At 38.4% G+C, this 12,879-nt stretch overlaps 2 protein-coding genes across 3 annotated transcripts in view; one reads left to right on the top strand and one right to left on the bottom strand.

Moving 5' to 3' along the window:
* Window positions 1–12,879, bottom strand: part of sec23a (Sec23 homolog A, coat complex II component) — a 64,061-nt gene that overhangs the window by 15,162 nt on the left and 36,020 nt on the right. For both annotated transcript variants that reach the window (XM_039741154.1, XM_039741153.1), the window contains exon 13: window positions 947–1,053. In XM_039741154.1, the coding sequence (XP_039597088.1) occupies window positions 947–1,053 (107 nt within the window). The remainder of the gene's footprint in view (window positions 1–946; window positions 1,054–12,879) is intronic.
* On the top strand, window positions 2,161–12,800 carry LOC120518376 (melanopsin-like). The gene is made up of 4 exons (XM_039741155.1): window positions 2,161–2,260; window positions 3,110–3,946; window positions 6,601–6,754; window positions 12,583–12,800. The coding sequence occupies exons 2-4, from the start codon at window positions 3,253–3,255 to the stop codon at window positions 12,719–12,721; spliced, it is 987 nt and encodes a 328-aa protein (XP_039597089.1). The 5' UTR covers window positions 2,161–2,260; window positions 3,110–3,252; the 3' UTR covers window positions 12,722–12,800.

Here is a 12,879-nt window from a genome sequence, read left to right as displayed (position 1 = left end):
TGTGCTTTCACGGCCCAGTTTTTCATCTCTATGAATTTAGCATGAGCATCAAAGCGTGTTGTGGGGGGTTAAACGTTTACCAGGCAATCATCAGAGCATTGCTTTTCCTCTTTGGTGAATCGAGGACTATCGTCAGGAAGTGGGTTATCGGAGAACTTTGGGTATTGGCTGCAATCCACAAACAGTGTTGCTGCTGTGAATCAAGTGAAATCGGAGTGGTTGGTGTGAGGGGTATGGGTTTAGCAGGGGGATAGGGATTTGGGGTTTCATTCAGGGTCAGCCGCGGCCCACCTGCAATGCCCTGTTGTAGATGTTATTACCATATTACATTTGTAATTATTGTGTAGAGCACTGGGCTTTTAATTGTAAGTGTGCTTAACAAGGATAACTTAAATTGTGGATTTGATTTGCGTACACTATTATTTTATATGCCTGCACCATCAAACAAGTTAGGTGTACTCATTTAAACTTAATATTTTACATGTATTTATTTGGCTGATGCCTTTATCCAAGGTGACTTGCAGCATTTATGATGCAGTTGGTTACATTTCTTTTCTTTTTCCAATTAGAGCACAGGCAGTGCTTGCTCATGGTCCCACAGTGGTTGAACCCACAATCTCAGAGTTTGAAGTCCAAAGCCTTAACCACTACCCCACACTGACCACTTAGCTTTGAAAAATGGAACAATTTATAAAAGTCCCAGCTGATGGGTGAGAACAGACTGAGAAAAGATTAGAAAGTAGCTTAAAAAATGACAAATGTTTATAATCTTACTAATTAATTCCTACTCCATCTTCACTCACATTTTTGTTTACACTTAACATTGTGCTATTCAATGATAATAATGCGCTTAGTTGAAACTAACACAGAATTTTAAGCAAACCAAACTTAAGTAAGCAAAATTCAGCAGGAAGTAACCAGAGAAAGACCATCAAACATCACCTACTTTCTTGCAATTGTGGTAACTCTTATACGTCTTTGGCCACTTGAGTGTTGATACTGGGTCACAAACTGAATGGCTCCACGTCCACCTTGAGGTATCGGAGCATTATGCTGTTAAGAAAAGCAAAATTTGAAAGAAAACAAAATATAATATATATATATATACACACACATTACAAAAAGAACCAATAATGCATTCTGAGAATATTACTGCACATTTTTGTACAACGTACAGAGCACAGTCTGTATGCTAGAAGAGGACGTTCATCTTTTGATGACAGATTAAAGAGGCTGCAGAGAACGCTGTCATTTATAATTTCCCTAAATAAAAACAAAATTTCAGTTACATACATACAAACTTTGTACTAATAATCTTATTAAAAACAAAATAAAGTTAATAAAACAATAGATAATAAAAGGTATTTATTGTAATTTATAGGTTGAAATAGCCTACCTAGATTACTTAATAGTAAAACTAATTTTTCAGTTTTGTTCTAGCTTTAGCCGTATTAAAGTATTACTCCACTTTAGAATGAAATCACCATTTATTACTTTCAAAAGTAAAGGTACAAAAAAAACTAAGCAGATAAAACCTGTATTTTCTTTGCAAATTTAAAGTCTTCCAGGACTAACACATTTATAAAATCTGTTAGAAAAAGTTGAGGGTTAAAAATAAAATACATTAGAGATTATGTTCCAAATGTGGACCAGTCAAAACAAAGGGAAAAATAGAAAATTAACAGATTTACAGGATAAATCAATTAACAAATAAACAGCTACATTATAACCACACAACAAATATTACTCAATACTGATTGAATACTTCAAATAGTTTTTTCCTCCTCTGGTTATAGCAGTTCTTTATATTCTTCTATTGAAATGCACAGTTTAAAAATGAGCCTTCATAATGTAGTGTCCCAGGAACCACTCAGCAATACACAACAGCATTTAAAATAAGTCAAAGCAATAGTTTTACTTTGACTATTACTCTTTAAACACCGAAATGACTAAAACTAAATCCAATTTAATTTCACTAAACAAAGAAAGCCCAGCCTGTGCACGCTAACAAGGCAGCTCTTTGAGGAGCACCTATTAACTAACCAGCTTTCTGGCTAGAACTGGATTACTTCATCATCACCTGATTAATGATCCAAAACAAATAGTCAACTGCCCTCTTCAGACTGACAGTAACACACTTGAGCTTCATCAGGGCTCCACACAGCAGTAAGAGAATCGCGGAGATGATCTGATCTGCACTGCCTGCTCTGTGGGGGCTTCAGCCAAGATGCATTTGGAAGTTCATTAAAACGGCAAATATGTGAGTATTAAATATCAGATTTTCTGGAATGTGTGTCATTTGTTATTAAATGGTTTCTAAGACATTAGAAAAAAGAATAAAGCTGAAATACTTATTTCACGTTCACTTTTAAATTTTACTAGTACTGGAATTATAGTTCTGTAGTCAAGCTGCTACATGTATCCAGCACCTTTTAAATGTTTTAAACAGTTAAATGTAAACAGTTTTTAAGATTGTTGTAAGATTGCTCACAACAAAAATGGTAATTTTTTTTGTAAATGCAGACACGCAACAGGGTCGTATTTTCTGTACATTTATACAAAGCAGATGCACCTACAACATATCAGAGAGCAGGCATTGTGCTTTTTATCCATGAAGATTGACTGCTTTTCATCAGTGGCTCAACAAACGATGGCTAAACTCTAATGTTCCCTGGGCATTTACTCATTTTAACATTTAATTCAACATTTCTAATAATTCACTATGGATGATAATTAAAATCAAGCTCTGATCCACACACTGCCCAACATTATAACTCAATCTATCCACAGTACATGGGCCGGGGTATCCAGTTCTATTTCTGAACCCGACAACATTAAAGGTCTGCCATTTCCACAATTTAAATCTAACTATACTGTAGAGAGTAAATGCAAGGCTGCCTAGAATGAGGAATTGTGGTTAAAGTCAAATATACTCATGTAAAGCACCAAAATATCATAACATCATAAAACAAAAAGTGTCATATCTCATGATTGATTAATTATTAATTAATTTGATTAATTTTGTAAGAGCTGATATTGAATTTTATGAGAAACATTAAAAGAAAAGGATTGACGGTTTAAGTTCAATTGTCTTTTTCTTCCTCTACAGCTATACTTGGCTAAACTTTTTGCCCTCTTCTGTTGCCAAAAGCAGAGGCCAACTTACTAACAAGGGCAGTTCATTAAATTATCATCATCATCATCATGTGCAGTGAGTGAACACAACTGGTGAAGCCAACGACTTTTTCCACAATGCTAAGCCCTTCTATCCCCTCAACAGTACTGATGATCCTTACAGACATGGCATCTATATTTGCCAACATGCTTGTGCTCCTGTTATTTGCCTACAATCCAAAGCTGAAGACTGAAACGTCGGGACTGGCACTAAACCTCTGTGCATGCGATCTGGTCTTGGGATTCACGGTCCTTCCTTTTGGAATCCATAACAGTCTGTCCAGGGAGAGACACTACAGCAGAGACGGCGTTCCTTGTCAGTTGATGGGCTTTCTGTACATATTGCTGCAGCTTGGTTCTGTTCAGTCAATGACTTGGGCCACAGTTGATAAATTCACTGAAATTTGTTTTCCACTTCACTATGCTCAGCTTTTCACCAAGCGGAAAACTTGCCTGGTACTTTGCTTCTTGTGGGTGTACTGCCTGGGAAATGCCTGTTTGCCATTTTTTGGGGTGGGGTCCTATACATACAGCCAGAACACATTCCTCTGTGTCCCAGATTTTGAACCGTCCTCTAAAAGCTACTGTGTCGTGCTAATAGCAGTTGGAGTTATTGTTCCTATCACAATTATGTGTTCTCTCTATCTTTACATCATATACATTGCAAGAAAACAAGGCCTACGGGGAACATTTGAATGCAATGACCAGCACTGCTACTACGTGCCTACTAAAAACTACTTTAAAAGCAGCGTGGTTCTGCTCTCCACAGCACGTAAGTTTTGTTCTTTGCTGGCTCTCAACCGTTTTCTCTTTTGAGGTATTTTTAAAGTCAAACATAAAACTAAATGAAGGAAGGTAAACAAAAACTGCAAGTGGTCAAAATGTATATGAAATCTGGATTGTTTTACCCAAACATCTTACTGATGCTACACAAAATTTCAAACCCTACAAATCAACTAAAAAGAAATAAGATTCTAGAATCAAAAATACACCTCTCTATTTTAATAAAAAAAATCTTAAAAAGAGAGACGAGACATGACTTTCTTGCGCCAAGAAATTCAACCAGGCTCGGGGCCGGAAATAAAAGACAAAGAGTAGATGACAAAGTAGAATGTTGTAAAGAATTCAAAAACGTTGGCAAGATACACATGCAGAGCATGTTTGAGATAATGGAAGTACGAAAATTCTAAAGTCTCAAAAAAAATGATAGTAAAGATTGTATTAGCGCAAACAAATGGAAATTATTACATGGTGAAATAACAGAACAGCGAAAAGAGATTGAATGTATTGTTTGGAAATAAACTTTAAGTCGGAGACTTGTAGATCGTTTGATTTGTGTTGCCATCAGGGAATAGGAGTGTTTCTTCCCAATGAAGAAGTTTTGTTGTTTGGTGAAAGTGAAATCCACATACGTGAGCGGCAGAGACGCAAAGTTGCTGGTGTGTAGCGCAGGCAGGGGAGCTGGTGAGCGAAGCCCCTAGTTTAAACTTATGATATTGAAGTTACTCTTAAAACATGTCTAAAGTTGTTTTTATAAAACAAGCGGTGCACCATCTAATATACTGTCGAGTGCTTGTATACATTTTCACAGGCACTGTAATGTTCCAAGTTTTAGAAGTGTAAAATGCATAACATGCCACAAAATTCAAAAACTACCTGACAGCAGTGGCCACTAAAGATGGTGATAAACCAGTGCCTGTGTGAGGGTCTGCCCTCATTCTGTGAAAATCCTTTCTGAAATGTTCTAGTTTTAAAACTACTGCCTTCACACATTTCCAGGGTAACAGGAAGCTTCTAGGAATTAGAAAACATTAAAATGTTCAAAACCGCTTTGGAAATAAATAGCGTTTTATAAAGGGAGGCTAAAAGCCTTCAAATCTTGTGTAGTTGACCCTTTTTATCTTGCACTCAATTCAGTCATTTTCCATCACTTATCCAAATCCAGGTCACGGCGGCAACACTCTTTAGCAGTACGCTTCATACGTCCACTTTCTCCCCAGCCACACTTGCCATCTCATGCTGTGGGATCCCAAGGTGTATAATCCTCCCAGAAAGCCCATGGTCTTGCTGGGGTCTCCTCAAAGCGGTGCCCATAAAACCTCCACAGGGAGCCATCCGTAGCAGATGCCCGATTCAGCTCAATTGGCTCCTCTCGAATTGGAGGGTCAGCAGTCTACTCTGGGCCTCTCTCGGATGTTGGTACTTCTCACCTTATCTCAAGGGAGAGCCCAGCCACCCTGCAGAGAAAGCTCATTTTGGCTGTAATTTCATTCTCTCGATCATTACCCAAAGCTCATGACCATAGGTGAGGGTGGGGATGTAAATCAACTGGTACATCCAGAACTTTCCATTCTGACTCAGCTCCTTTCCCTATTCATCTATCAATCTCACCATCCCTTTTAACCCTTCATTCATGAATAAGATACTTAAACTCCTCCACTCAGAGTTCACTCTGCCTTTTTTTCCTACCGAGGATCAGGACTTCAGATTTCCTCATCCCTGCTGCTTCACACTCGCTGACAGAGAAGGCTAATGCATGCTGGAGTTAACTTCCCAATAAAGCCAACAGAACCACGTCATCTGCAAAAAGCAGTGAGCTATTCTAAGGCCACCGAGCTGGACTCTTTCCCCTCCCCGGCTGAACCTTGATATCCTGTCCATGAAAATCACAAACAGGACAGGAGGGTTCACCGACAAATGCACGATAGACATATGTGCCCAGACAAAACCGCGACGGACAAATGAGTGCCGACAAACCCACCAAATGGTTTTCGACAAATGCGCGCCGACAAAATCACGAGAGAGGCCAAGAGAGTGGGACGCCCTTGCTGCAATTCTTCCTACATATGCAGGGCGTGATCTTAAGGACTATCTGCGTGCTGTGCTGATGGCATGCCGTGTCTCATAATATTGACTTCTAAGATAAACATTTTTATATATGCTTTAAACCAGTAATTCATATTTAATGAAACTTACGCGATTTTGTCGGCGTGCATATGTCTATCGCGCAAATGTCGGGTCACAGGACAGGAGACAAAGCAGAGCGCTGGTGGAGTCCCACACGCACTGGAAATGTTATGCAGACAACATTCTCACTGTGATTACACAGGGACCGAATAGCCCTTATTAGGGGAGCCTGGAACCCCATAGTCTCTCAGCACCCCCCTACCCCCAATATAATTCCGCAAGGAACTGTAGTATTGAAAAAAATGAAATTGTGTGTATTAAAGTAAAATTCAACATATACATTTAGTGATAGAAAACGCTTTTAAATTCCAGATCTTTATTCTTCTCACTAAAAATTTTGCTAGAATGATCTTCCAGACAAAGGTTCCAAGCTCAGCTTAAGTTTACAGACTTTGAAGTATATCTGTGACACGCATTACAAATGGCTACGTTTAACAAATCTCCTCTGTTTATTTCTAGTGTGTCTTCTGGTCTGCTGGATGCCATACATTACGATTAGTTTTTATAAAACATTCACAGAACACAGAGTTCCTCCTCTGGCAGATGCAATCTCCATATGGCTGGTATTGTTCACTTCGGCGATAAACCCTTGGGTCAACACAGTGACACAAAAGTAAGTACACTAACTGGAAAATGAAGTAGTAAAAAAAAAAAAAAGAACCTAAAAAGACTGAACAGCAGGGACTCGTGAATGACGGGGCTGACTTGGCACTTCTCTAGGTGAACAGATTCCATGTCTTTTCAAATTACCATGGTAGTCATATTTCCAAGTTTAATTCTGTTATGTTTCTACAGCTCAATATAAATGTATTTATGTTCAACTACAATTCCAATGAAGTGTCACTAAAAGAAAACTTGGCTCTTTTTAACTTTAGACAAGTCAGAAGATTTTCTCTCTTTATAGTCACTCTTGTGTGTATTTGAGAGGGGGTTTGTTGTTTGGTATAATATTTATTAAGCTTTGGTAAACAAGTCAGTATTACCCCGGGGATAAATAAAGTGCTAACTATTGTTAAGCCCAGCCCACGTACAGCTGCCCTATCCCCGACACAGACAGGCAGGACACAGGTTTGCCACACAGCACACGGTTTATTTACACAGAGCACAATGCAAATGCAGTCCCTTTTGCTGCCCTTCCTTCCGCTTCCACTGCCCCTCAAGAGCTTAGTCTTCCTCCTGCCAACTGGCTGCTTTTATAGGGCACCCAAAAGGAGTCCAGGTTCCCAACAAGCTTCTTCCAGTAGCACTTCCGGGTGGGGCGGAAGTGCTGCCAAATAGGGCTCTGTAAATGACCAGATGTCCCCTGGCGACCCCACTGTAAGCCAAGGGGGCTGCCTTCAGTCGGTCCGGGGAAGAAATGGTCTTGAAAGTAGTCTCTCCCCCAGTCTATCCATACTCAATGCGATCCGGCCGGGAAAGAGCTCCGGCCGTCCATCACACTATCTAAAACTAAAAACATTTATTTTCATTGCAGATTTTCATACAAAAGGATGTCACTCAAAATGTTTTGCCATACCAATTATACCACCTAACACAAGAATCAACCCAAAACCAACCTGAACAGCACTATTGTCTTTATTTTTAACTCACTTGTCAAGAATTTTTGTCCAATTTCTAAAAGATTCTTAAAATAATCTTTGCATTAATTAACGCAGTAAAGTGATAATCAGCCTGATAAAAAATAACACAAAGCACATTATTAGCACAATCAAATGACACTTTGAAGTCACAAGTTTGGAAAAAAAAATAAAAAACGATGTCAGAAGTTACCCATAAACTGTATCTATGCAATTAAAAGTCTGGAAATTTGAAATTAAATGTTTAAACACACTACTTTCATCCAAATGAACAGCAAAGTTTTGCCTTGTTTAACATAGATAACATTTTTGTAAAAGGCAAAAGAACACATACAAATGAAATAAGCTCCTTGGGCTGCACCCATGACTGGACTGGAATGGTGGTTCTCTCATGGAGGAATGAGGAGGCAATGCCAATTATACTCCTTCATCTCTAGAATTTTAATCAGTAAGAGATTCTTGATCAGCATTTAGGGCAGATTTATACTTCTGCATCGAACCTACGTCATAGCCTACGTAATTATGACATAGCCCTAAACGCACCCCCTCAAAAATGTGACTACATGTCACATCCACACAGACCCTACAATTCGGATTGGCCAGTGTTCTAACTACGTTATTTCCTAAAATGCGCTTCTGTCCGTCATCCGCTATTCTGAAGAAAACGTGGAGCAGATTGAGGAAGCTCTTGTCAAAGAAGTTAGAAAACATACACATTTACATGATACCACATCACAAAGACAATCAGATGGCAAACAATTCACGGCACAAAATATCAGCTAATATTGGTTTAGAAGTCAGTAAATGTATGAAAAAGGGCAAACATGTGAGGGACAAATATGGAAGAAAATGTGTAGCAAGAAGAGTGGTGAAAACTGCCTGCATTTTAATGGATCATTTGCTTTCTTGCAGCCTGCTACAAATACTGCCAACTAGCGTTCAGGCATATGCCTACAGCGCAGCGCGACACAGAAGTATAAACTGCTTTCAATGGCGTGTAGGCTATGCAGTCTCTATCCAACATGAATCTCAGTTTCGATTCTCTAAGTTTGACCTGTGTGAGAAGACAAACACTGAACAACATTTATTTCTATAGCACATTTTCATACAGATAATGTAGCTCAAAGTGCTTTACATGATGAAGAAAAGAGCAATAAAAGACAAAGTAAGAATTAAAATAAGACAACACTAATTAACATAGAATAAGAGTAAGGTCCGATGGCCAGGGAGGACAGAAAAAAAAACAAACAAAAAAAAACCTCCAGATGGCTGAAGAAAAAAAATAAAATCTGCTGGGGTTCCAGGCCACGAGACCACCCAGCCCCCTCTGGGCATTCTACCTAAAATAAATCAAACAGTCCTCTTTGTATTTAGGGTTCTCATGGAAGGACTTGATGATGATGGTCATGTAGACTTCTATATGACAAATAACATATAATAAAGCTCATTTACTCCCTATTCAATGCAGATTATTAGCATCATCATTTGTGAATTTAACTTTAAAATGGTGGATGAACTATACAAGTGCTGTTTAATTTTGGCAGCAATGGGTATGTCTCTTGTAGTAAACAATATTTCAGAAAACATTTGGTGGCATAAGAACATAAAGTTTACAAACAAGTGAAGACCATTTAGTCCATCAAGTATGACAGGACAGCAAATATCTCAGCTGTTCAAATAATTCAGCCAAATGTTCAAAAGATGTCAGGTTCCTCCTTTTAGCCTTGCAGCTTTCTTACAGATTTTCATAATGCTTTGTGCAAAGAAGTGATTCCTGGCTGCTACCTTGCATGCACTTCATCTTAATTTCCGCCTGCTGTCCTAAGGTACATGTGTCAGTGGGAGACTTCTGCCGATTCAACTGCACAGACAACATAACCATTTTCAAACTCACTTAATTCAAATCAGAGTCACTGGGGCCCAGAACCTATCCCAGCAGCAACGGGTGCAAAGTAGGAGCTAACCCTGGGCAGGGAACCAATCCTTCACAGAACTTTGTAGATGAATACATAAGGCCTGAACTAGATCCCCACATCACCATCACTGTACAATTCTCTTAGCATGTCACAACAGCAAAGGCCCTCCAATCCCAGGAACACACTCATTTGCTCTTTCTGCAAAGTGTGCAGACCTGCTACCTTTTTTTTCTACAGCATGGTAACCAGAACATATCCAAAAGTAGGTGTGTGCAGCACCAAGTAAAAATCAATACCACATAATTATAAATAAATAAAATCCACCACACATACTCTCACATTTCCATGATACAAGATACAACATGAACAATGCATACCAGGCAGTAGTAAGCTAGAACCTAGAACATACAGGTGCTGGTCATAAAATTAGAATATCATGACAAAGTTGATTTATTTCAGTAATTCCATTCAAAAAGTGAAACTTGCATATTAGATTCATTCATTACACACAGACTGATGTATTTCAAATGTTTATTTCTTTCAATTTTGATGATTATAACTGACAACTAATGAAAGTCCCAAATTCAGTATCTCAGAAAATTAGAATAATGTGAAAAGGTTCAATATTGAAGACACCTGGTGCCACACTGTAATCAGCTAATTAACTCAAAACTCAGTCTGTGTGTAATGAATGAATCGAATATACAACTTTCACTTTTTGAATGGAATTACTGAAATAAATCAACTTTGTCATGATATTCTCATTTTATGACCAGCACCTGTATGTACTATCTGATCGATACCAAGTACCGGGCATGCGGAACACACTTACCAACGAGGTAAAAATCCCACATAAAGGAATAGATTTTTTTTTTTTTTTTTTTCTACTATTTTTGTCAGACACAATATTTGAATTTAGATCAATAGTGCTCTCTAGAGAAAACAACTGATGACATTCACACTTACCTGCCTAGTAAAACTGTATATAAACCAGGAGACTCCCAACTCCAATTCTTAAGGGCTACCGCGGCTGCAGGTTTTCTTTCTAACCCTATTGTTAATTAGTGACCAGTTTCTGCTGCCAATTAACTGCTTTTGTCTTAATTGTAGTTTATTGGCTGTTTAAGATCCAGAACCTTCAATTGTTTGTTTTTTTTTTTTTATTTCCTTAAATAGCAGCCAGACAATAATAAAATCGAAAACGATCCAATACAAGACGAGCTAACCGGTGTCTATCACACAATATTTGTCTATTGTAAAAAAAAAAAATCCTGGGATGAGACGAGACTTTTTCAGTAAGATAATTTCATGTCCCGCGAGATGAGACTTTGTGCCAAGAGATTTAACCAGGCCCGGGGGAGGAAATAATAGACAAAGAGTAGATGACAAAGTAGAACATCTTAAAGAGGTTCAAAAAAGTTGGCACAATACACATGCAGAGCAGGTTAGAGATAATGGAAGTACTAAAATTCAAAAGTCTAAAAAAATGATAGTAAAGATTGCATTAGTGCAAACAAATGGAAATTATTACAGTGAAACAGCAAAAAGAGATCGAATATATGGACATAGGTGATATGACAAAGTTTAAAGCCAAACAATGTCTACATACTTCTAAGTCAGAAACTTGTAGATCGTCTAATTCATGTTGTCATCAGGGAAAAGTAGTGTTTCTTCCCAATGAAGAGGCCTATCCGCGAGAATCAAAAGATTTGTTGTTTGGTGAAAGTGAAATCCACATACGCGAGCAGCAGAGACGCGAAGTGGCTGGCGCATAGTGCAGGGTGGGGGGTTGGTGAGCGAAGCAAGCAGGGGGCAAAGCCCCCTAGTCTGAAAATAAAAAAAGGTGAAGGTCTCAGTAATGATGATCTGCTCAGGTCCAGAAAACATTCTAACGGTGCTCATAGAAAACAAGAAAATCAACCATTTGTCATGTCCACTGGGACAGAATGATTGCAAAAACACGACACAGAACTAAATAACAGGTTTAATTTACAACAAGAGTTAGCTTCAACTTAAGAAACTGGTTGGAGTTTAAGGCCTCTGACTTATATGGTCACCTGTTGGCTCACTTCACATCTCATTTTTTCTTTGGCTGCCATTTAAGGGGGGAAAAAATAAAATTAAAAACAACTGATGGGTGGAAGTCTTAAAAAACACAGCAATTAAAATGAAGGGAAAATAAGTCAATTAGCAGCAAAAATTGGTCACTGATGAAGTGGCAGGACAGACAACCTGCAGCCATGGTAGCCCTACAGGATGTTAGATGGGCACTCGTTGCATAAAAGAGTAGATTTTTGCCTTGCCTCACATATCGATCATTATGCTTAGTGGCTTACCCAGGCTGTTTGTGAGACTCTCTCTCAGAACGTGACCCCAATCAATCACATCATCTCCCCAAAGCAGTTTACCATCAAACATGGCATTTTGGAGTCGGGGCAATACTCAATAACACACATCTTCTCCAGCCCTAGAAATCAGCATTGTGCCTTGTGTGCCCTTTGTAACCACATACTGTATATCGCAAGCACCTATGTGACTTGATGGCAGGATAGGATTTTTTGTTTCATGAAACCAAAACTTTTCCAGCATAAATGAATAAAAATATTTGTTTAAAATATATTTAATTTTGTCATAATGTGTACATGTAGTTGTATCACTTAGCATCCCTCTTAGCCGTGTCACTGGAGTAACTGGGATGATACGGTACATGATACTATGTGACTTCATGGAATTACCTCATGTCAAATATGAATTGATTACAATTCACATGGATAATATGAACAACCAAAAAAAAAATGGACCTATGCTGGGGATGTCACTTAGAAGGCAGAACTCCATAAGTACAATACAGAGAAAGAACACAAATTGTACACTTGTATTTAAGTTCTATGGCATATTTACTGAGATTCATGAATGAAGTAACCATTTCTTATTGAAAATATTTTCAGAAAGTACAGAAAAGCATTAAAGGACAGCTGGAAGAAGCTGAAACAAACCCTCCAACTACCTTTCTTTAGCTCAAGTGCAAGCAGCTCAACTCAAGGTCTGAAACATTTCTTTATCATATTGTGCTGTTTAACTTTTTAAATACATGGCTAGACAAACCTGAAGCATGAAATCTTTTATATAATTTTGATAACTTATAAGCTAAGCTTAGCTTATACTGGACATGTGCAGAAGAGAGATGCAGAGTATATTGGGAGAAGGAGGTTAAGGATAGAGCTGCCAGGTAAGAGGAAAAGAGG

Source organism: Polypterus senegalus, chromosome 18, assembly GCF_016835505.1.
Source record: "Polypterus senegalus isolate Bchr_013 chromosome 18, ASM1683550v1, whole genome shotgun sequence".
NCBI classification, from domain to species: domain Eukaryota; kingdom Metazoa; phylum Chordata; class Cladistia; order Polypteriformes; family Polypteridae; genus Polypterus; species Polypterus senegalus.
Note: the sequence above shows the minus strand (reverse complement) of the source record. Positions and strands in the feature narration are given on the sequence as shown.